General features: G+C 36.1%; 2 protein-coding genes across 2 annotated transcripts in view; one reads left to right on the top strand and one right to left on the bottom strand.

Moving 5' to 3' along the window:
• LOC124637765 (extracellular sulfatase SULF-1 homolog) overlaps positions 1 to 20,883 on the top strand; it is an 80,897-nt gene extending 60,014 nt beyond the window's left edge. The window contains exons 4-17 of the mRNA XM_047174407.1: positions 8,198 to 8,349; positions 8,669 to 8,838; positions 15,055 to 15,193; positions 15,393 to 15,580; positions 16,128 to 16,292; positions 16,404 to 16,578; positions 16,715 to 16,874; positions 17,123 to 17,271; positions 17,351 to 18,807; positions 18,885 to 18,999; positions 19,131 to 19,350; positions 19,432 to 19,563; positions 19,658 to 19,745; positions 19,829 to 20,883. Of these exons, the coding sequence (XP_047030363.1) occupies positions 8,198 to 8,349; positions 8,669 to 8,838; positions 15,055 to 15,193; positions 15,393 to 15,580; positions 16,128 to 16,292; positions 16,404 to 16,578; positions 16,715 to 16,874; positions 17,123 to 17,271; positions 17,351 to 18,807; positions 18,885 to 18,999; positions 19,131 to 19,350; positions 19,432 to 19,563; positions 19,658 to 19,745; positions 19,829 to 19,907 (3,389 nt within the window). The 3' untranslated portion in view covers positions 19,908 to 20,883. The remainder of the gene's footprint in view (positions 1 to 8,197; positions 8,350 to 8,668; positions 8,839 to 15,054; positions 15,194 to 15,392; positions 15,581 to 16,127; positions 16,293 to 16,403; positions 16,579 to 16,714; positions 16,875 to 17,122; positions 17,272 to 17,350; positions 18,808 to 18,884; positions 19,000 to 19,130; positions 19,351 to 19,431; positions 19,564 to 19,657; positions 19,746 to 19,828) is intronic.
• LOC124637774 (MRN complex-interacting protein) lies at positions 20,873 to 22,614 on the bottom strand. Its single transcript, XM_047174420.1, has 3 exons — positions 22,453 to 22,614; positions 21,564 to 22,367; positions 20,873 to 20,941 (listed from the first exon to the last, which is right to left on the bottom strand). The coding sequence occupies exons 1-2, from the start codon at positions 22,501 to 22,503 to the stop codon at positions 21,624 to 21,626; spliced, it is 795 nt and encodes a 264-aa protein (XP_047030376.1). The 5' UTR covers positions 22,504 to 22,614; the 3' UTR covers positions 20,873 to 20,941; positions 21,564 to 21,623.
• Positions 22,615 to 25,814: the final 3,200 nt, after the last annotated feature.

Here is a 25,814-nt window from a genome sequence, read left to right as displayed (position 1 = left end):
CAATAACAATTATCCCCATTACTGTGATAATATTTCATAACGACTACAAAGTACATGTTGTCACGATAAAATTTATATTGGTTAACGAAACATTATTCAAATGGTCGGTGTTGTCAAAGGCGTGTAAATAATTCAACGATTTATAGCGGCTGCGCCCACGCAGGTCACGGCGCGCAATCACATGCAACTTACACCTTTGGGCGGCGAGCGGTCTGACTCACGGGCGTAAGCGATTTGTTTGTTTACCTACCTATAAGGTTTTTTTTGCAATTCATAAATTGCATTAAAAATCAATTCAGCAGTTTTCATATCATACCATTCCAACCAATGAGAATCTACTATCAGGTACTATATGATGCTGTTAAACTATTCTAAAAGTTAAGAGACTGAGCTTTTAAGAGTAAACAACACAACACACCATGTTCATTTATCTAATGGACTACGATGATGTAATAATAAGTGATTCTCATTAAATACTTTTATAAATTGTTTCTTCAGCTCATTTAAACATATGTGTTAATAGATGACCTGCCTGCGTAAATATTTAATAACTTCTGCGATCTCTAGAAAATTGTATAAACATGCTAACTTATGTTGACGAACAATGAGGAAATCAAAGTTCTTAAAATTGCATTGATCAACTCAAACAAAAGCAAGACCAAAAGGTAAAGAAATTCCCATGCGGAATCAGTGTTGTGAATCATCCAAAATCGCTGATCGCTCAAGAATTCAATTACTTGTTTAGCCGCCTACAGTAGCGAGACGGACGGACAAATCGGACGGCACTTCCGCTCCGCCTCTCACTAAACGCCTCGCCATCCGTGGGCGAGGCACGTGGCCAGTTGCCTAGCCGCCTTGCCTCGCCGCCTCGCCTCATTCATACAGTTTGTCAATGGGACGCCATCACCAATACACGTATTAACGTAATGTGATTTGTACGACGACACTATTTCACTTTATAAAACATGTTTATGTTATTTTATAAAGGAGAAAGTCAATTTATGTTTGCTTACCTTTTAATTTATAATAAAGTTCATGTATTTATAGAGCAATTTTGTCGAATTAAATAGCTGTTGTTTTCAAGTCGTTTAGTGCTACTTTCTTACTTATAGGAATTTACTAATGGACTGTTGTTGAATGTTCCATAAAGGCTTTCAAAGTTTATTTCATTAGATATTAAAAACGCGTTTAAGTTTATTTTATTACGTCTAGTATGTATGTTTTCAATCAAACTTAGGTTGTCCAAAAGCTTTAACTCACTTTAAAATAAACTTGAAATAAAAGCTTAAAGCAGATAAATATAGGTATTTTCATTTTAATATCCTTTGTAATGCTTGTGATCTCATCATCATCCTCCGAGCCTTTTTCCCAATCATGTTGGGGTCGGCTTCATGCTTGTGATCTATCTACGCAATAAACTTTAATACTGCAACATTTATTTCCATACAAAAAGAGTCTAACAAGCGGTCTAACAGGAAAGTCATTAGTCAAAATAGAATCAAAGAGAAGAGAAATGTTTTGGAAAGTAGCTTTGAAGATACTAACCGCCATTCGTCCTCCGACCGTGGGATGAGACATAATTAAACCAATACTTTGTCTTCTTCGTTTTATACACAAACTCCATTTTGTAGTTCGGAACGATCGTTGATCTGCTCGTTCTGCTACAGATAGTTTTGAACATTTTCGTGTTGAAACGAATTTGGAACAAGGAACTGTAATTAATCGCGTAATTGAATCAGCTTAGATAATAATATATGCTCGTAATTTTTAGACAAAGGTGCTGAGGAGTTTTATGATTACCAATCAAAAAATAATCAAAGGAATATAGTTAAAATAACCTATAATAATCATTTGCGTTTTGTGATACTGCAAACGGGAATAACGGCCTAGAGCAACCAAAAGTGTCTAAATTGCTGTACAACTCTGTGTAATAATGAAAATGACATGTGCCTAGCATCACAAGAAAACAGGGCTTGCAAGGAGGGCTGCCTCAATTTTTTATAAACATGAATTTAATTGTAAACCCAATACAACAATTTAAATAGATTCAATATCGATATTAAAGCAGCTTGAAGGGCCTTATAATAATAAATACCACTTTAAATCTATTATTATCAGAGTCGGTAAGCTATAAATTACAGCCGCTTGGTGGTGATATGATTAATGGCATCTATATGAAATGAATCAGCGATGGTAATTATGCAACCTAGTGTCAAATACTACGCCTACGATTTTCTTGACTACAGCAAAATGTAGACTAATATTGAATTGGAATTACACAATATTTTTGAATGGGTTTTGGCCTGGAAATGTGTGAAAATGTGGTACTAAGGAATCTTCGGTGGCCATTTAATTTTCTGCAAAAGCTCATCTTTCTCTCTCGCTCTTCATCTCTCATCTGCTTCTGTAACTTATTCTATAATTGTAATATATCGCTTTATTGCCGCTCCTGATAAGTCCCGAAGATCTAGGTGAAGTCCAATTACCTTACTGAAAGAAAATTACCAAACCGAAAACATCAATAAGAAACATCTTTCCAAAAATAATTCGGTCTTATATTACTTAGATTCACTTTCGTTGTTTATTAATAAACAAAGCTAACGGATCCATAACTGACATTAAAGTTCTGACGCCCAATTTCCTCCGTCAAGACGTAGGTACAGCTATTTATAGAGAACCGCTTTCCATCTCATTTCGTTCTCGACAAACACTATCGTATATTAATATTATACACTTATCGTTACGACTCCGGTATTTACTTGAGTTAGGAACTTAGAGAGGTAATGCGAATCTTAAGTTAGCAGTCATATTCGTGTAACTTATATAGATACCTACTTATTTATGTGTGTGATACGTTATAAATTGATTTAATTAACAATTAAAGACTACATATTAATTACAATCTAATTTGAAACCAGTTGGTTTTGTTATCTCTAAAACTATTGACGACTTCTAAAAGATCGACATCAATCGATATGATATTCCCACCGATAATCAGACATCTTTAAGTGTAATTTTTAGTTTGATACACAGTTCTACGTGAGCTGTGTAGAATCGCGTGTCTATGGCCAGTATCGAGTGCTCGCCGAGCTTCGGTCGTGAATAGCTCTCTAACTTAGCCAGATAGCGCGCACTTTACCGAGACATGACACGACACGGCCTGCCGATGGACTCGTGTTACTGTCCACTAATACTGCCTGTACTACATTATATTCTACTGAAATAGAAATTGATTTGTGTGAGAACGAAGGAAAGTGGGAAATTTTTGACATTTTGAGATCCCTAACACTTTACATAACACTGTTCTTATTTAATGTACACGGAGATCATACAAATTAACTTATATGGTATGCCTTATATGCCTTATATGGTGCTCGATGTTTTCCTAAGGATTGGCACCTACACAAAAACTGTCTAAACTGTCCCTCTATCACTTTTCGACTCACTTCACGACCTCAGAAGCTTTGGGATTTGAAGATCGATACTCTATTATTCCTACAAGCAATATATTTAATTAATGGCTTTTATTAGTGGAACAATATTCCAAGCTGTGGCTAAGCTGGTACCCGTAACAAATCGAATAGCATTACCCAACTACTCAACTGCGTATCGATCAGCTGTCAAATCGTTTAAACTCCACGGTGAAATAGCTCGTTTGTCTTATAAACTAACGTAATTACAAGGGAGCTGGCCACAGCAACCAGATTAAGGTGGCCGACACTAAATGAAATTCCAGCAACGAACGTGACCCGCGGTTGACACGGGCCCTGTCTAACTATGTACGTACCTTTTAAATCGATTTGAGCTCAGCTTAAGCAAATTTATTTTGAAATCGTTTGGGTCCAAGTTTACTTTCTAGGTTTAGCGCAATTGCTTTTAATTACCTTGAATGTTACTATTTTAATTTCATTTAAACATTAGACAAAATGTTGGTGTTGATACTTATAACCACTAGGCTCATATTTAAAAGCTAACAAGGGCACTTCCAGAGGTGGGCCTTAAGTACAACGATAAAAGGAAAGTATTGTTGTAAGAAGCCTTAAAGTGCTAACATACTTTCAAGGTTTTATGTATTTCCTGATAACACTGCAATTTGAACTTCAACTTAATGAGTCACATAAGTACAAGCTAACTTCGTAAGTCGTAACTTTTGTCACTTTGACATATTATATTAGGAGCGAGTACTCCACGCTAGGCTTGAAGGTATTTCAGATATTCAGGTCAAATCACCTCAAAATTTACAACATGCATGAGACAATAGTTTAACTTATGTAAACGACCGCTAAGGCTATATTTAGAGACCACAAAATTCCTGTAATGCCTTTACAAATTGTTATTTTCATGACTCTGACTTTGTATGTAGGTATTTATTTAACTGTTTGAATAAGTTTTGACGTAAAATCATAATAAGTATACTCGTAGCAAGCTATCGGAACAGAATAAAGTTACAAACATCCTCCGAGCCTTTTCCCAATCATGTTGGGGTCGGCTTCCAGTCTAACCGGATTCAGCTGAGTACCAGTGCTTTACAAGAAGCGACTGCCTATCTGACCTCCTCAACCCAGTTACCCGGGCAACCCGATACCCCTGGGTTAGACTGGTGTCAGACTTACTGGCTTCTGACTACCCGTAACGACTGCCAAGGATGTTCAATGACAGCCGGGACCTACAGTTTAACGTGCCATCCGAAACACAGTCAATGGTGTCTAAGATATACTTAGAAAGTACATACAAACTTAGAAAAGTTGCATTGGTACTTGCCTGACCTGGGATCGAACCCGCGCCCTCATACTTGAGAGGTTGGTCCTTTACCCTCTAGGCCACCACGAAGAATAAAGTTACAAACGAAAGGAAAAATATCTTGTTTGTCAAAAACTGTTGGATCATTCATTATAATTTTATCTATGTGTTAAAAACAGGAATCAATTTCCTAATGTTTATTAACAGATTTTATTAACAAATTTACATTTTAAATCAAGATCTTGATAAGGATAGATCTTATCTCGACAGTGATCATATAGAATTCCAATCTAAATAATTAAACTTCTGCTTATCTCCTCAAGGAAACTTTACGCGAATATTTAAATGTGGATAAAAAATAAACCGACTGACCTTAATCTTTATTTACAGATATAAATAAATTAATGTCTTGAAGATAATTCACGACCGACAATTATTACTAAATGAGAAAAAAAAAGTAAATGGTTGTAGGTACCTACCTTCATTTTTTTGTATTCAGTACCTATGCATCTTTTATCTTCCAATAGTGCTTAAATACTCAATGCTATTTTTGAAAAATACCAATTAACTTAAACTTAATCATGAAATGTTACCTGAAGCAAAGAAATAACGAATATAAAGCCGTTGGGATCAAAGGGTTTGATTTTCAGTCGAAATTTTCGTAGTTTCCATTTCGATAATGAGGTAGGTGAATGAGATTTATGAATAATGTATGTAGGTCACACAGATAATATTGATCCTATTTTTGTACGAAAATGTATTATTACAATCAACCTACATTTTTTTTTGTCCCACTGCTGGGCAAAGGCTTCCCCCGTAGCCTTCCACCTTTCTCTATCGGTCGCTGTTTGTGGCCAGTCTACAGTACTAAGCTTAAAAAAAGTTCTATCAATAAATAGATCTAATGACACAAAAAAATCCATTGAATTTCAAACAGGCACCTGCGAAAATGCTTGCCAACTATGTTGAAGGCATGAAGTATGTTCACAAGTTACGCTAGTTATCGCATAACATAGGACATAGTACGTCAGGAATTTAATTTCGATATAACAGCTGCGCTGTCGGCACATCGTTTCTCAGAACTTGCTCTCATTTGGCAGCAGTGCCGTGACATATCGCGCCTCCTGACTCCGCGTCCATTATGTGCGTGTTATCATCGACATATTACTATTTAAGTGAAACTAATATTAATTAATTTAGATAAGTGAACGGTGACTGCTGAACTAAATTAACATGTGTGTGTCATTTCTATGAGGTCAGTGAACTCTTTGTTTACAAAGTGCATAGGTGTATTTGGATTTGTTTTGATTTAGATTGTGCTAAAGATACGCTTAACAGTTTAAGTGTGTACCTATTCGAGCAGGTATATTTTCGGCAGATTATATCTATCTCTTATTCCAGCTACTATGTAATTGCTTTAATTGCATTAATTTTATAGTCCTTCAGGAATGACGTCCTTTCGCCATTCTGATGCACAATTAGTTCTTTAAAAGATAAACTTATACCCACTGCCTATACAAACAGGTAGACGCAAGCTAAGTAATACAGCTATTTGTCAAGCGGTTCTTTCATTTTACAGCACTTCAAGTTTTAAAAGCTTTTTGTAATAACGTTTCATATTTTCAGTCGACATCGACAAAAATTTCAACGACTATTCATATTTCAGGCAGAGGCAAGTAAAGTGGATAGGTACGGTTTGTTTCAGAAACAGTGTTTTACTTTATAAATAACGAAACTGTTTTCTGTCTATTCTATGGAATGAAACATGCATTTTAGATACGTTTATTTTGCTTACGGAAATTATATTGAAAGACCAAAGGATCGGAGAAAATCGACACTCCTGCTCCTTCTATACCTAACGGCACCTAGTCGGTCTTTAGTAGCCAGGTACTAATGCTGTAGGTTGCATTGTCATGCTGAAACAGCCACATAAAATGCAACCGTAAAAATGTTTAATTGTTTATTTGTGGGATTACCATTTTGACGATGTCTCTTGTTTGCACCACGCAGGTGTAACAACCTAGCTACTCGTAGATGGAATACTAGTTTATTTCCATTGCACTTAAACTCCTTGACAAAAAAGAAAAGAAAATCTTAAAGCATTTGTTTGCGAAGCTTTCGTGTCTACGTTACGTTTACGGCGCCCTGTTGTCTTACAGCTAACAAAGAACCTCAATTTATGACCTTCCGGCGACTTTCTCCGGCCAATCCAATTTTTGGACCCAATGAGAAATTATTGTCATAACGGAAGCAAAAGCTTTGGAAAGGTATTGGAATTTCTTTAAGGACAACACATCGTATATTCATTTTGCCGTACTAATATTAAAGAACGAATGGAAATCGAAAATAAAATCTCATTATTCGCAATGGGCTGGAGAGCTTTTTGATCAAAAATAATGACAATTGCAAAGTACTCACCCCTTTTCTCCGCATGAAATTATAACGGTGACTAAGGTACGGTTATTCATAATGTTGAAAATAATATGATGACGAAGTGAGTGATTACCTTGGACTGGTGCCAGTATGACTATGATAAGGTCTTGCGCTATATCAAGCGGCACCATTCCTGGGACCTCATTACCATCAGAATAAATTTTAGGTGGAGCAACTTGGGTCATATATCCTTGATATACCTATATCTGACATTGCTGACTGACATACGCAATGGCGTTCTCACACTCAATTTCTCGCACGATTTAGCAACAGCAATTATTTTAAAATAAGAAAAGAAAATAAGGGAATTTACAAAGGCAATATCAGTGTCAAAATGAAAATTGATATTACACCATTGCTTTAATATAAGAAGAAAACGAGCAGCGCTGGAATCTGCTCGTCGCTTGCGCCATCGCTTGCACATCAGGGAGCGAGTAATCATCGTCTATGTCCCACTTCATTGGAGATGACGGCGTCCCGGCTGCCGGCTGCCACGACACCGCCACTGAATTAAAAACCCTCCGCGTTTCCCTTAATGTCGCCGAAATTAAAATTTGAGAACTATTGTCTCCCCCGAACAATGATCCCTTGTTACAGCACTTTTCATTCTGCGCTCCGTTCGCGCGTTGTCCCCATTCATTATTTGAAATGTTTGCCGTTCAAATTAAGATTTATTATTCTTTTTGGAACTCGTGGAAACCAATTAAAACGCCTGTAGGTATTGTAACGTGAAAATTGTTGGTAAACAGGAAAAGATAGAGAGTGGAATATAAGTTTATTATTTTCTGGGCAAATCAGTGTTAATGTAACAACACTCTTTCTAAAATTAGCTCTAGGTATGGTTACAATATTTTGGATCGCTTTAAATTAAAAACTTGACGATTGCGACGACAGTTCTGTTTACGAAAATTAATCCTTACATAAGCTTCCTAAACATTACATTAATAATTTAATGTTTCTAATTGTTCCTACTAGGTAGGAAGCTTTTAATAATGTAACTAAAGGCATGTTATGTTTTGCGCAGGTTACTTTGGGAAGTACTTGAACAAGTACAACGGATCGTACATCCCGCCCGGCTGGCGCGAGTGGGGGGGCCTCATCATGAACTCCAAGTATTACAACTACAGCATCAACATGAACGGCAAGAAGATCAAGCATGGAGATGATTATCACAAGGTACTTACCTTTTAATTCTTCTCCTTCTTAGTTCTTGCTTCCACTTAAACTTAGATTTAATATTGTCATTTGATCTCGTCTCAATCAAAGTACGGGCTCAATTTTCTTTGGGTATTATAATTTTTCAATTTTCATGACATATGTTCAAGTCAAGAGCTGTAATAATTACCTATTTATGAATTACGAAATAAAAGTTCAAAATTTCATCAAAGGTTTAATATTTTGAAGATTGAATCATACATACATAGTCAATTTTCAATGTTCAACATTTTCCCTCTATACCTACTGCTTTGTTACTAAAATATGGCTTCATTCTCAGGACTACTACCCGGACCTGATAGCGAACGACTCCATTGCCTTCCTGCGCGCGTCCAAGCGCCGCTTCTCCCGCAAGCCAGTGCTGCTGGTGATGTCCTTCCCTGCCCCACACGGCCCTGAGGACTCCGCCCCTCAGTACTCGCATCTGTTCTTCAATGTCACCACGCACCAGTGAGTACCAATAGAACATATTATAGTAGGTACAAGATCGTAGAACCAACGATCCTTTTTAACTTAGAAAATTGTAAGAATGAATATAGATCCTTCGTTCCCTAGGACTATCGTGAAAAACAAAATAATAATATCAAGAAATGGGCCTTTATTCACTAAAAGCTACATATCTGAATTAGGAAATAATTAACACTAGCATAAATAACCCAATGAAGAGACGTCTTTCGTTCTCGCAGTGGTTTCGTTTTGTGCAAGACTATAATGCCTATAAATTCCTTCGTTTAGGTAATAATGCTAGGATAACTTAAGTGATCCTGTTGAATAGGTATTTTCATGGGAGTTATAACTTGTATAACCAAAGAATGAGTAATATAATTATTTACATAAACCATGCCCCGGACTATTATATGCTATTTCATCTTGTTCCGATAAACACAATATATGTAATTATTCCTTTGTTTAATACGTCCGTGAGACAATTGCACATCCCTTCAGGATAGCGTGACGGCAAATGTGGTCTATGTTCCGATGAATAACAACCCAGTGTCGGCCCTTTATCACGTATGATTTATATCGTACAACTTGTAAGAGTAGGAAATAAATCACGCGAGGTGATGGGCTATCGTCTTATTTGTTGTAGCCGCTGCGGTTGCAACGCTTATTGTATTTAATGGACATATTATGATGTTGTGTTGCGCTTATATTATAATATGCAATGCAATAAATTGATAGAGTTCGTTCGTTTTGTGAATATTTTAAAGTATACTAAAAGTTCGCACTGCTAGCATATTAAAAGCCAGTATATATTAGTCACTTTGACATTGTTCTAGTACTTGAGGTCAAACGGTGTTCTGAAACTGCTCGATGAAGTCGTATTTAAAATAAGATAACGAACTCAAAACTTTCAGTGAGAAAGTGGCCGCCTTTTAAATATATGTATTCGAGAACAGAACGAGACCTTCCAAAATTATTATTAGAGACATAAATGTATTCTTATAATAATGCCGTATAAATTTGTCACTGAGTCACCTCTGAAAGAACTGAAGAGGTCGTTCCCCTGATCGATAAAATTCAATTTCATAATTTGTTCCTCGGAGAGTACTCGACTCACTCGGTTCGTCGTCAGTTCAAATTAAAAATATAAATCGCTATTCAGTTTGAAATCTCAGCGGACGGAGACGCGTCGTCTAAATATCTCAACAAAAACACTAATTGCTGCAGAGTTTTCGCAACAACACCGGCCATCTTGCTACCCTTTAAATATTTAAAGAGTCGCAGTTTTTGAGGCTCCATCGAAAGCAAATAGCTTTTAGGATGCCACTCTGATGTCGACCCCGCAACATTTTACTGCAAAGATACGCACAAGGATGTTACGAAGTCCTTGGCAAATGAGTGCTGGACCGCGAGAACGATTAACTTTCCAGAGGTCATTACTGTGCTACCCAAACATTAACTTGTGACTAAATACATTTTAAGCTTTTATGAGCTGAAAATAAGTTGCTGCCTGTGTACATGAATATTTTTGAGGTTGTTTTAGCAAATAGGTAAATTATTCATGCTCAAATTAAAAGCGCACAGAATTTTCAGCAGATTACTACTTCAATATACGACGTAGTAAAAAGCTGTCCACTTTACGCTGCGGTGCATGTATTCGGGTTCATAATCACGAGCGGCCTTTTTTCGCGGGAACTCTCCAAAAATTTTACGTGCACTTACGTCGGACGGTGCCCTGAATAATTTTAGTTGCACTCAGGCTAGAGGTGGTGGGAAGCTGATTTATGTTTTATAAGAATGTTTAGAGTCAGCCGACGTTATATTATGGTGTCTTACGACTATGGGGGCACTGGCTTTCGCTTATTCAGCGGAAGTGGGCGCGGAGTAATACGAGGATATCGCTCAATGCCACGCTCAGGTGTCGCGCCGTCTGGTGGAACGCTGCACACAGATCAATTGTCTAGCAGACGTCGCGGCGGTTGGGTAACGCATTAGCTAGCGTGCCGCAATTCACTGCACGAGGATAACACGCCTGAGTTATGTACCGCACCTATTCTTTGAACTGAGCCATCAATACACCTGGCGGACCGCATTCTGCTCAGCTTTAGTTTCTAGAATCGTAAAATAAACATGAGTGCAATTATTTACGTAGGTAAGCGATTGTGCTCACGTTAGTGGAACATTTAAGTTTATTGTTAAGGATATATTTACGTCTTAACATAATATGTAGGTATCTATTAATTTAACTGCTGCACCTATGTCAAGGTGCTTTTTCAGACTAACAAATAAATGTGGACCTATAGGTAGGTAGGTAATTTACCAAGAATTGAGGCGTGGTGGCAAAACAGGAGCTCAACGTATTGGTAGGCAGGTCTGGACGTAAATAAACATTTCTACTCCAAGAAATAACGACTGAGTGGAGAAAACACGTGCTATAAATCTACATGTTATAAGTACTCGTTGTGTTAAAATATTTAACGCTTTCACGTTTAACGATATCGCATAGTGAGAACAACAAGTTTATTGAGACCATTTCATTCATTTTACACTTGTTTCTTGGAAATTTCTTCATAGTGATGCATTGAATCTTACTTTATTGCGTTAGCAGACTTTCCTAGCGCTTTTAATAGCTGCGTTTAGACAAAGATTCTGTAAAAGTACATAACAGTGCTTTTCCTTTCACTTAGTTGTGTTTCATAAATTATTTATGAATTATGAGAAATTTGTTATTCAGAAACTGCAAAATGAATTTGCAATCAGTTGGAGTTTTTCAGACATGCGTTCAAATGGAGAAAATGTTTATTATTTAGCTGATGGAAAATTATTCCTGAACTCTGAATTACCTTTCCATAGCTTTCATCACTTTATCCCACAATTCCATAGAAAACATCTAAATTATAATGTAGGTACAAAATAATTCAGTAAGCTCGCGTATCTTCAGAGGTTTTATAGAGTATCAGCAGTCAGCAGTCAGATGGTGTTATAACGCACATAACGTGGAACGACGCGACGGTGCATTCGCATCCCGACAGATCACAATATACACTCTGAATATGTATTAGACGAAGCCACTTCGACTTCATCGAGTTGCTACTCCTGTCGTATCTACCTGACAGCCTGTTCCGAGAATCCGGAACTGTTTCATATAAAATAGGAATGTGTGTACGGTTTCACTGCTTCCGCGAATATAGCGAATGTTTTTTTTTTTCATTTAAAGTTAAAGAAATTCAGTGTCAAGTCCTTTTGACTTAATAAAAACTTTTCGAGTCTAAATTCATCTAAAACGGCTGAAATTGTGCTTATTTCTTTTTCTCTAAAATACCTTTTAAATTAACACAAAGCAAATCTAAAAACTGCCTAACAGCACAATTGTTTTATAAAGTTTCGGAACTAAATTACGAAGAATTAGGTTTAACGTGGCCCGGGATTAAATGGTATTAAATCGTCCATCAAGTTTCCATTTCAGTTGCCCAACCTTTCTGAAACAGACTCCGAAATTGTATGACTTGAAGTATTTTCACTTCGCCGACCCAATTAGGTTACTTGTAAACAAAAAATATTTTTCCAGTAAATAGCGGTTTTTTGGGGTTTACAATAAATTGAGTTCGTGTTTTAATAACCTTATATGCCATGCACAGAAAATACAGTTAAAAACTTAGGCTTAAGTAAGAACTAATAATGTTTTCAAATGATACCTGACTCATGAATAAGGTGAAAATGTGGGGTTTATAGTGTTATGTAGGCACTAAAAATAACACTATAGTCTACGGTTGCGGAAATAAAACAAAATTAACTAATAAGTTAACTTATCGAATCAATAAATCTAAAGATACCTATAGGAATATAAGTTATTTTACTTTACGTAAGTATATTCTCATTTTAATTATTACGTTCTCAAACGTAAGCGAATACACCAACGATTCAACAAAGCAAAAACGTCTGAATAACTTTCCGATACAATGAATTTTAATATTTTCCTTTTACAAACAGAAAATAAACTGAGCGCTATTTCATGTAGTCAATTATACCAGTTGTAACATTCAGTAAAACATGAAAGCCGAGCCGCTGCTTCACATAAAACACATCAGGAATGTATGTATGTGCATATTTTACGTTATTTTTTATACGGACGACTTCCTTGCATGATTTTATTTATCGTGCGGTTGAAACGTTCGACGGGTTACTGGTAGGTAGAACGTCTCGGCTTCGATCCTCGCATAAATTATACCGGTCGGGGAAGACTGGGCTTGAAAGTCGCCGATGCAAATAAATGAGACAATCTTTATCCCAATCATTACTTAACATATAAATGTTAAACTGTTTATTTGTAATCGTGTTAAGACAGCGGGATGAAGTCGGTGCTTCGTTAAAATGTTAGGCGGTTAGGGCTGCGACGCGCTTTGCCTGTGGAATGGAATACTCACACTTTAGACACGTGTAAACTTTAGTTAACTCGAATAACTCGTCAGTAAATAATTATATTAAAAATAAAACAATGACAAAGAGACAGAGTTTTTTTGTTCTGTTGCTTGAAGCTTTTCATTGTACTTCCTAACGTTAGTAAAAGCTTCAGGCAATCGCAATCAAGGGAAAGGTCAATTAGAAAAGTAGCCATTTGCCTAACGATATACCTATTGTTGATTAGGTAAATATTGCTTATTAATAAACATGGTCGGGTATGGTCCATTGTTCCTAAGCAATATAAAATACCTACCTGAACGTGAAACTTTGCCTGTGTGACTTTACTACTAAGTAGGTCTTAGGTAGTTACATTCCTCTACTTTTATGGTTTCCCTGTACCAATAAATCATTACGATCACTTCATAATAATGGTTATGACCATTGTTTTTGTGTAAACGACCTCCGAGCTATTTGACGCAATAAACCGCTAAACTCTAATGTTTATTTGAGGTTTTATACACGTTGGTTTAAAACGGTGTTATTGCCATTTATTAGCTGTGTTTCCCGTTTTCGTGGAAGGAAGTATCGCTATCGTAGCTAAAACGAATTCTATACGTATCCAGAATTCAATGAACTGCATCTATTTCTTAAACTACTTTTAATAGCTTCTGTATACTTTTAAATTATAAAAAAAAAGTTTAGAAAGAAGGCTTTAGTTAGACAAACCCTTATTAAAGTTTGTCTAGAAAGCGAGATGTGCAACCTGTGTACTATACTAAATTGGCACAGTTTTAATCAGGCATGTCTCGTTTACACTACAAAGTTATCGCGGAATGGCCATCTTAGTTCTGCATTTTTGCATACAAATTTCACTTAGCATGAGCCAGGCAAATACATCGTGAAATTGTTCCACTCTTGCGGATTAACTTAAAATGGTAATTGGAAGACATTCGTAGGACATAGCTCGTATTAGTTGGTTGGTGCATACGTTTGATTAGAGCATGTGCATTCTGCGGTGCATCGCCTGCGACTCGCTGGCGCCGGCAGCTACAGGCAACACGGCCCTCAGCAGAGCTTCAGGGCTGTTCAACATCTACTTTTTCTGGAACTGACCTAATTTTTAAATGACTTGGCTCTCGCCTTAATACTATAAAGTGTATGTTAAAACACCTGCAAATTTGTTAAATTACAAGCAAAGGGTTTGGCCTTAGCGTCTGTCAGACCATTGTTTATTTATGGAAATGTTAACTTCACACATATTTACCTAAGCATCAATTGGCGAACATTAATAATTGATGGCAGCAATAAAATATAATTGGCAAACCAATATTGCTATTAGCATCATCTTTATCAATAAAATTTTTGCCAACTACATAAACAATTAAATACTAAACATAAATCTTGATATAGGTCTCGCAGATGCGTGGTATTTCGCAATAATGCATGATCAAAGAGTCTAGCTTATTTTTTTTCTTGTATGATGACCCTGTTCGTTTTAATATTCAGCCATCGGCGTATTGTGTGGTCGGGCGTATCTCTGGAACCTGTCCTCGCCGCGCCGACAATCGCGAATTAAAAAAATGTCTAAAATGGACCTTTAATATGTAATAATGATGTAGAATGAATCCTTTTGAACCTCGATTTTTAGTTAGATAATCATTTTATGTAATCGACTTTGTGGGAAGTCTGTGCCTTCATAAGTAGGTAGGTACAACAGTTTTGGGGGATAAAGGAGTTTTAATTTCGATTAATTGCCTACATATTTTAACTTTAATATTTATATGTGTAGGTACATAATTTATAATAACAATCATTTCTCAGCACGCCGACGTACGATATGGCGCCAAATCCAGACAAGCAGTGGATTCTCCGCGTGACAGACAAGATGAAGCCCATTCATCGCCAGTTCACGGACCTGCTGATGACCAAACGACTGCAGACGTTGCAGAGCGTCGACATGGTAAGTTATTATAAACTGCGTCACAAAACCATGTGGTTGAAATTAAATTGTGATATAGCTTCTAGCCACTTATATTTATCTTCCCGGGTATTTATTATGCAAATATTTTTATCCCTGTTCATATAAAATAAACCATATAATTTACATTTGGACATTTATCATAATCAAAAAGATTAATCTATAACTTTCCATTTTCCAGGCTGTAGAACGAGTTTATCAAGAGTTAAAAGCTTTAGGCGAACTAGATAATACGTATTTAGTTTACACATCCGACCACGGTTATCATTTGGGACAGTTTGGCTTAGTAAAGGGAAAAAGCTTTCCCTTCGAGTTTGACATCAGAGTGCCTTTCCTTGTACGAGGGCCAGGAGTGGAACCAGGCACGGTGTAAGTTTTATTCTGTATTATTCATACTCAGCCTATTTACAATTAGCCTCCTTACTTCATAATTTAAATATAATGCAACTGGTTGAAATACGTGAAAAAAATCCAAAATGCCATAAAAAATAAAAAGAAAATAGAAGATTTATTTTTAATTTTTAATGGCATCATTTTTTTTTGTCTTGGAACAGCCAGTATTTTTTGTGAGCGAAACCTGTAAAACCTCTTTTCTTTCTTTGACATTTTATTTTCTTTGATTAACTCTTCTAAATACTCAAATAAAAGGGAAGACACCATTTAAAATAAAGGAAAACATGTTTTTTTTTTAAATAGCAGCTTTCTTTTTCTGACTTATATTGGCCAATTCATTACCTATTTGTTTACAAAATATATTACTTAGGTACCTCAATTCCCAGCCTAAATGTTTTGCATCTAAATAATAGGTAATATCATGCAGGTATGCTGCGTCATGAAGGAGCTTTACTGACCCGGATCAAATTGATTTATCATTATTAGCTCATTTATTATTTATCATGTAATGTTTTCTTTATAGCGTTGACGATATAGTCCTCAACATTGACTTGGCACCTACATTCTTGGACATGGGAGGCGTAGAACCGCCTGCACACATGGATGGACGGTCACTCCTGCCACTCTTGCAGCCGAGGCGCCGGCGTCATGCCGCCGCGCACTGGCCAGACACGTTCTTAGTCGAAAGGTAAATAATTTCGGAATACCTTTAGGTATGAGAAATAGCCACAAAATAACTCCAAACAATAAAGGTACTTATGTTATGAGGTTTAATAAAAACCTATTATCCCATCCACAGCTCCGGTCGACGAGATATCCCAGGTCTTGGCCACCGGTCCCGAGAGAACAAGTACAGTCGAGAGATGAATGAAAACAGAGCCACCACATCACCTCCACAGTCCTCAGAGAGCGGAGACTTCGACGAGGACACGGATGATGATGACTTCCTCGAACCGGATGATGACGATGATGATGTGAGTACTTAAAGGATACAGGTCCCTTTATGCCTTTCAATTTAATTTCGAACTAATCTTGCCTAACCTAACCCACCGCTGTATCTTATGTAAAAGATCACTGTGTTTATTTTACACCACATATTTTTTGATGCAGGAAAGCACAGAAAGCGATTCATCTGATTCACTGAAGAAGTCATCGGACACGCTGATAACTAACGAGAGCCACAACCCGCTGCTGGAAGCCAGTATTGAGAAAGTGCTCGATGCTGAAGAACAACCGAACTACCTTACACCAGGGAGCAAGCTGTTCGAACGTAAGTTGACATGCCCCATTTTCCAACTTGCTCATTTTCTATATAGATTAGGATTGGGAAGTGGCCATAAAATCCTAGCTATGTACTTTCAGTCAATACTGGAATTTATTCAACTGAGTGATGGATCTGCACTTTGCATTGATACAGTTTATTTGATTGAATTTGTAGGATCTATCATAGCATGGAAGTATTTTCATGCCACATAGTTAAAAATTTGAAATTCAAAATCAAATCAAAATACTTTGCAGTAGCGGACGCAAATGGACTAGAGGGGAAGGCAGCTCGCATTGCAGCCGACTGTTCAAAAGCCGAGCTACGTGCACCCTGTTCTGCTGGCAGGAAATGGAAATGTGTTCTAGTGAATGGACGTTGGAGGAGGCACAAGTGTAGATATGAGGTCGGTATCTTTGTAACAAACGAGTTTAATAACACCTAAGTAAGTCATGGTTTCTATAATTTTGTTTTTACATTTTCAGGCCGAAATTAACCCATCACAGTCAAAGATGAGCACAAAGAAATGTGCCTGCTTCACTCCCAGTGGACTTGTGTACACAAGGCTAGAAACTGACGGCACAATAGCTCGGCGACTAGCAGAGGTCTCCAAAGAAAATAACACTCGGAGTCGAAGATCTATAGACAATGAGGTTTACGAACCTAACACGGTCGATAGTATTCTTAAAGAAAATCCAAGCATTGGACATTTAGGCTTTAAGAACGAACCAGTAGATGAGATTGAAAGTAGAAATACAAAGGACACAATTGATAAACTTATAAAAGAAACTGAAGCATTCCTAGAGGCTTATGAACGTACCAAAGAAAAAATAGAACATAAAAGAATTAAACGTAGGGCTCAGCATTGGAACCATAATAAACATAAAAAGAATGATGCAATCATTAACAGCAATGAATCTTCATTAGAATGTAAGATAGAGAAAGATGGAACAGTAAACTGTTCTCAACTCATTTATAATGATCTTAAAGCTTGGCATACAAATAGATTGAGTTTAGAAGACCAAATAAGACAATTAAGAACAAAACTAGAAGATTTAAAGGAAATAAAGAGGCACCTAAAAACTGCCAAGCCAGTTGTTATTGAAACTCAAACTTTACACCCTGCCTTCATCAACAACCATCTTTTTAATAAAAGTTCATCTCACGAACATAACTCTTCAAAGGAACATTTAAGAAAAGGCCGACTTCATAGAATTAAACCGAAACACAGAAATAGCACTTCTCAGGAAAAGAAATTCAGGCATTCTAATGAATACGTGGTGCCCACGATAAATGCTAGAACCAAAGAAGGCGTGTTTGACATTCAATTGAAGAATGATACAAGCACTGTAGGTCCCACGATAAAAACCTTCAATCACGAAGTTGATAAATCCGAAGGAAATACTGATCATAAAATCGAAATACAGAAACCGCATGTCACGACGGTCATTGTTGATGGCAACTACGAACAAAACAGTGTTGAAGATTATAAAACTACACTTAACATATTAACGAGCACTGATTCGATAGGCACAACCGATTATCCGATGAATTTCGATGCGACCACGAAACCTATAAATGAGAACCGGGAAAACTTGACCTCTGAGGGGTATTTTTCGCAGAATGTTAATTACTTCACTTCGGCAATAGATAAGATTCTATCTACTGAGAGACCAACTAGTACAACGAGCAGACCAACAAGTTCTGAAACAACCACAACCAGTAGACCTTCGACCACGACGTCGAGACATACGACTCTGAGTCCATTGAGTCTTGGGCCAGCTCGGCTTGACGCCTCCGAATACGAACAAAGGAATCCAAATAAGGCAACGTCAAAGAACATGGGTATCTTCGAGAAACCTGTTGATGTATTCCAAAGAAGACTTCACCCACTCTTCATTGAAAATGAGGACAAGCACGTCTGTTATTGTGAAGAAAATCGGTCCGTATACAATGGATCAACCTACTTGTTATTCGTATGCGAATTGAAATCAACCTAACATTTTTGCTTTTTTGCAGGAAAATGAGAGGAGCGGCGCACAGTTACTTGGAAGCAGCACAGAAAGCGAGGGAAGAACAGAGAAAACGAAAAGCCCAATTACTTCAAAAGAAATTAAGGAAAGCTAGAAAGAGGGTGAGTTACATTGGAGATTATAAATAAACACTAGGTAATTCATCTACAAGTAGACAGACAATCAAAAAATAATACGTCCTCAATCAACTAGCCCTGACATGTTCATTATCTATTTTTTAATTATATTCCAGGCGGAATTAGAGAAACTATGCGAATCCGAGCGTATGAACTGCTACAGACACGACAACGACCACTGGAGGACGGCGCCTTTCTGGACAGCCGGTCCTTTCTGCTTCTGTATGAGTACCTCCAACAACACCTACAACTGCGTTAGGACCATCAACGCCACACACAACTTGCTCTACTGCGAGTTTATAACCGGCCTGGTCACTTACTACAACTTGAGAATCGGTATGTTCAACAAATGAAACAAAAACAAACTAAAAATCAGAATTTAAACAATTTAATTAGAATTTTAATTTTTATTTTCAGATCCGTTTGAAACTCAAAACCGAGTAAAATATTTAACACCGGCTGAGAAGGATTATTTCCACAATCAGTTACAGCAACTACTCAGCTGCAGGGGTCCTTCGTGTCGACGATTCTCGCATTCTAATCCAAATGGTAACTATAGAAATGATTCCTCGAATTCACCATATTACATATAGGTACAGGAAAAAGACGTAAAGTTTTAACATAAAAATACTTGTATTTTCAGGCAGCAGTGAAGAAACTGCCAACAGACGATTTGACGATCGCTTCGAGGACCACTTGTACAGAGGCGATACTGTAGGATACAATGAGAGGTAACATACAAAGCTTCAAAATGTTTACTCTATTTTAGATATTGTATTGTAAAATAGATAATTTGATGTATTTATCATCTCAGGGCTTGGCGGTGGAGCTACGGCCGACGCTACGCACGAGCGAGAGAGCTGCACAGACGCAGGCATATGATGCCGTACTAGTCTACATAATGTAAATATCTTTGGAAATTAAAGTGACAAGCAGCTTTTAAACAAGAACTGCTTTTTTATAATGAGGACTTTGTCAGGCAGCATGGGGCGGGAGCAATAACGATAATTTGTTTAAATTAGACAAGTAAAGAGCTGGGTTACAGCAATGGATTGTTATGAGAAATGTATTCTCGATGCAAGTTTTGATATGGTGAAGATGTTAGAATAGAATTCATGGAGATTGTTTACATCTTATTAAACAGATCAACTTAAGTCTTCTTATGTAATGATCTAAACAGTCTGATTTCTGATATTTCTAAGTGACTATATCATTTATAATATTTATTCTAATGTATTCTTACTATACATCGAAAGTAGTAGGGCTTCCTATATTAGATATATTCTACATTCTATGTAATTGTTCTATGTGGCTGTATTTTCTGTCTTCAGAATTGTTGGATATCAATATATCTAAATAACATTTTCTAGAATATTTCAAAAAGTCTATAAAGTTTCACTGCCTAACACAAATAAGAGATTTGATAAATAATTCTATACTCAAGTTTTTTTACATAGGTAAATACATTGAACAAATGTAGCCATAAGAAGGAAATAAACCATTAGTTGGTCAGTTGGTACAATTAACTTTAAAAATCTGTCTTTCCATGAGTCTGTGTATGATTAGCTTTAACAAAATATTCTGCAATTATTATCCAAGTAATATTATTGTTATACTTAGCTTCAGCAGGACTACACGTTTTGTGAGAGTACCGCTTAGTTGGGAGATAAAGTATGACATGTAATTATGGAAATGAAGTACCCATAGTGGGACATACTCATTGAAGTTTGTTGTAGATGTTATGATGTAAAAGTATGCCTGTAGTACACTCGCTATTTATGTAGTAGACATTAATGAAAGTGATATTAAACTGTTGCCATTGTGATGATAATGTGTATTGGTTGTAATAATAAAATTATTGGAAAACAATCGCCTTTTAATAATTCTTCTTAACTAAAAACACAACATATGAAGATTTGATACAAAAGGACAATGGGCGATTCCGGTCCAAATGTCCACCACGAACGAGACCTGTATGGCTAGATAGCCCGTTAAATAAGGAACATTTTTTGTTATGAAAGTAAAAAAAAATATAGTGCCAGAAAAAAGTTATAGCAAAATCAAAAAACTCATTGCATAGATTTTATCAATTTCATTTTTTCAATTACTTTTAGTAATGTTCGATTTTTGTACTTTCTGACAAAATACAATTGTTCACTATAAGAGAGAAGATACCGCCAGTTACATCGAACTTTCTTAGATCCAGGCACCGCTTAGTATATTCAAGCACTTCTGGCGCCTCAATTGGTTAGTGATTCGTCATCCATCGGGCAAAAAAATATGGGTTGTTTATATGCAAATTAAATAACTCATCTTAGTTTTAGATAAAGTGCGGAAATGGAAGTGGAATAAAATAAAAAATAATAATGATAACATACAAAAACTACCGAAAATTAAGAATACATTTTTGGCTATAACTTTTTTTTGGCATTGTTTTTTTTTTACTTTCTTAGTAAAAGTTACTCTAAATTAAGTGGACTATTTAATTATATGGGTCTCGTTCGTGGTGGACATTTGGACCAAACTTCATACATTCTTGCCCAATCTCCTTTGTCCTCTTAAAATACTCACTCAGATATAGATATTGAAATAAGACACCTAAGGGACATTTAAAAATCTAAAATATTATCAAGATCGGTATCATCACATAATGAAAACAGCACATTATTTTGAGATGTTTCAATACTTTGTGAAGGTTCTATATCTGACTGTTGACTTTGATCTGTATCAGTAAACTGTGCCCATTTTGAATTTTTATTTACTATTGGTGGAACAAACTTCTTATTACTATTCCTAGTTTTAAAAGGTTCTACTTCATTTTGGTGTTTGGAATGAGAACTTAGATCTGAGGTTTTTTGATCAAAGCTGACTGTACAATTGCTAGCAATTGGTCTAGTTTCAGGTAATGCAATTTGATCATTTAAATTTTCCGGAATACCCACATGATCGGATGGTGTAGTCTTAGGAAATTTTTTAGTGACGTTTTGAAATATTTTTCTCCGCTTTTGTGGAATTTCCAACACTACTTCTGCATCCCCTAAGGACATCTTTTCATCAGTATTCTGAACAACGTTTTCAGTTTTTTCCGCATAGTTAGACCACTTACTGTTTTTTAAGGGAGAGTAATTATTCTTTACAGGTGCTTTAACCGGCTGTATGTTTTCTTCAGTTTCACTGCTGTCACTATTATTTGATTCGTTTTTAAGGCCGTCTAATTCACCTCTCATGCCGTTTAGTTTTTGAACGTGTAATCTACAATCTTTGGCTGTGCTTATTCCATAATGTCTTTTGATCGATTGCTTTTCACCACACAACTTACATTCCCATTTATTTGATTTCTTTGTTTGGTGGACCTAAGATAATAAAAATGTACAACTAGAATACGCAATAGAAAAATGAATCGTGAACAATTCAATACCCATTGGTGAGACATCTTACCTGGAAGACCAAACATTTATAACATCGTAAGACTTGAAATACTTGAGGCATAGTAAATATTTAGTAAGTACGTATATTCTTAAAAAATCGTATTCTCTTAACTGAACTGAATATTTTCAATTTGTTTTGAAATCTTTGAAATAAGCATTGCAAAAATCAAAACATGTCAAATGTCAAAATTCTAATGCTATTTGACATTGACATTGACAATGCACAATGTTGTTCACAGAGTAAATATAATTGTCTATGTTTTAAGGACTGGTCACACCTTGTACTCGTCCATCATTCTGAGATTTTGTTGTTAAGACGCATTATAGAGTCTAGACGGACTACTTTTTTGTGCATTGTATGGCTTCAACTAAGAAAAGTACTAAGAAGCACTAAGCAGACTGTTTAATATTTGTCCAATCTTTCAGTATTTTCATTTAAGCCCTGGCCCTGGTAGATAGCATGCACTTAACCACGAAAAGACAAAACAATAGAGAAAGAACTAAATGACAAAAAAAGAACTCTAGAAGAAGGTACCTACTGTACAGGTTTTATATCGATATGTTTCTAAATGATACTGGTGACCGAACAAAAATTTAAAAAATAGCGAACTTTCAAAAAGGAACGGAGGAATTATTGTTTTAACTTGTCAAGTCTGCAAATCGTAGGTACCTGGTACCTAGATCCTCAAGAAACAATAAACCTGAAAAAAGTCCAGGAAAACGTTCATGTAGGTAATAGAGAATTCAAGTAAATCAAATCCCAAGGTTACGGTACAGTAACGTATCTACTACACGCTGGAATACCTACTTATTGCCTTAATTAAAATCAAACAATCAGGTAAGTTACTTAATACGTATATTTCTGAGCCACATTCATCACAGTTTTTGTATATAAGATATTTAATATTTACAGGTTTGACACATTTAGGTTAATAATAGGTAGTTAGGTGTAATTTTAATTCTAAGTACGGTTGGAGTATCAATTATTATTAAGAAAATAACGCCCTTAATTAAAACAAGCTTATTTCTTTATCAATCTTTCCTTATCAATTTGGCACGTGAGATAATTGGCTTGTGGGTGTCACAAAAGACCAAGGGATGCGAAGGACTAAGATCCCTAGATCTGAGTCTTCAAGGATTGTTTAAGACGCTGAGAGGAGTACCTAAGTATCTTGGATGCTGCTGCTGCTATAATACGTCCTCCAACTGCTGAAAGTTTGACCCTGTCCCCGATGCCGGCGTTCTATCATTTTGATCGCAAACACAGTGTTCAAGCAATACAAAAAAGAGCATTACAAAATAAATAACTAATTATTGTCCATTCGCGATGCTACACTAAACGATATAAAATGATACATAGGTGGTTTTAAAACGAGGATCTTACGACATACATAGGTACCTAGTCATCAACATCAATCAATGAGATGGTAATAGTCTATGAGATTTCCCCCATTACTTAGCTATAAAAAAACGAACGGAATCGAATTAACAGAAATTGCGATCCTGATGCAGGATTACATTTACATTTCCACATAAGTTGTTTTTCTTTTATTTGTAAATAACAATAATTAATGTACACACGGCAAAATAATTAGCTGGGCAGGCAAGTGGCTCCACCCGGCGCGGCGCGGTGATATTGAGAAAAACATACATGTTAGTGTGCGTAAAGCAAAACGTGTTTAACTTCGCCTATTCATAAGTCGCCGCGCCAGTGGCTCCACCCGGCGCGGCGCGGCGTGGTGATATTGAGTATGTGACTCAATAGTTTTGCTTCACAATAACACGGTGTCCCCACTCAAACATTTGCAATATCTTATGCCTCTAATGATGCAGGGAATATGACGCATAAATTTGGCGTTCATAACTATCGTTTCTATAGCGCGTTGGTCGAGCGGACAGAAATTAAAATTCTACGCCGCTGGGGCCGAAGGATCGTATCTCGCTTACGGCACAGCGATTTTTGTATGTTTTAAAAATAAATATTTTACATTAATTGTTTGTTGAATTCATTGCTTTAAGTAATAGTAAGTCTGCGTTGTATTTTGGATGGAATATATTTACCGTCTACCCTCTAAAAATAACAAACCATATCTAAGCTAATTATTAGTTTAAGTTCACCGTCATAAATTCATAATGCTATTGACTAGCGGGCTTTCGATACGTTTTTAGACATTATACCAACTATTATAATAATCTGTGATTATACTTTGCGTTTATTGAGAGAGGAGTGCTTTTGTTTGTCAAATCAACATGAATCATTTGACTACACTTTTAAGAGCAGAAATCATTGTTTTGCATGAGCAAAACGTTTCAATTAGTGAAATTGCGAAACGTTTAAAGTTATCGGTGAGTAATTTTATTTTATTATTATACTAATATGTAATTTAATAATATTAAATGTCATATTAACATAATATATTTATATATACTGTGATTATTGTTATGTGATTATAATATGAAGTTTAATATTATTAACTTACATATTATATATATGTAATATATATATACAATGACCATTATATATATTATATACATATAATATATATATTATTATATATATATATATAATATTATGTTACTTTGATTTAGATTTGTATGTAATGTAATCGATTGCTGTTATTTATATCAATATTTAATTATTGTTCACAGAGAAGTACTGTGCAATTGTGGGTTCATCGATATGCCGATACGGGAAACATTGATCCTCGCCGACCGGGACCGAAGGCTGGATTTGCATACACAGAAGCCAATGCGCGGCACCGTGATATAGTTTCTGCGCATATGGCTGAGCCTTTCCTCAGCACTCGTTCCATGGCGACTAAACATGATGTGACACTACAAACTATAAGGAACCACTTGCATGCAGCTGGTGTGAAATGTCGTAGGCCAGCTAAGAAAATTTTACTATCTGACATTCACAAACAAAACCGGGTACGCTTCGCAAAAGAATATTTGGATTTTGATTGGTGCAATAATATATTTAGCGATGAAAAATGTTATAAGTCGGACAAGGATGGTCGCAAAATACTTTGGCGAAAGGATGGTGACCGCTATAACTCAAAAAATTTTCTTCCATACAGGTCTAGTGGCGCACCAATTGGCTATTAATAAAAATATCAGGGGGTAATGAAATTTGTTTTATGTGAGTGATGTTATTGTTAGTAAGATTACAATTTAAGATACTTGCATCTTAATAATTATCTAACTTACTAACATGTTTATTCATATCACTAATAAATTAATAATTACCCACTGAATATGAAAAATAACGCTAATTCTTGTCCGACTTAGAATAGTTTTGTCATACATAAAACTTATTAATTTGTGATTATAATATAAATAAACCTAGTCAATAAATATTGTTGCTTTCTT

This window comes from Helicoverpa zea, chromosome 2, assembly GCF_022581195.2.
Source record: "Helicoverpa zea isolate HzStark_Cry1AcR chromosome 2, ilHelZeax1.1, whole genome shotgun sequence".
Lineage (NCBI taxonomy): Eukaryota > Metazoa > Arthropoda > Insecta > Lepidoptera > Noctuidae > Helicoverpa > Helicoverpa zea.
Note: the sequence above shows the minus strand (reverse complement) of the source record. Positions and strands in the feature narration are given on the sequence as shown.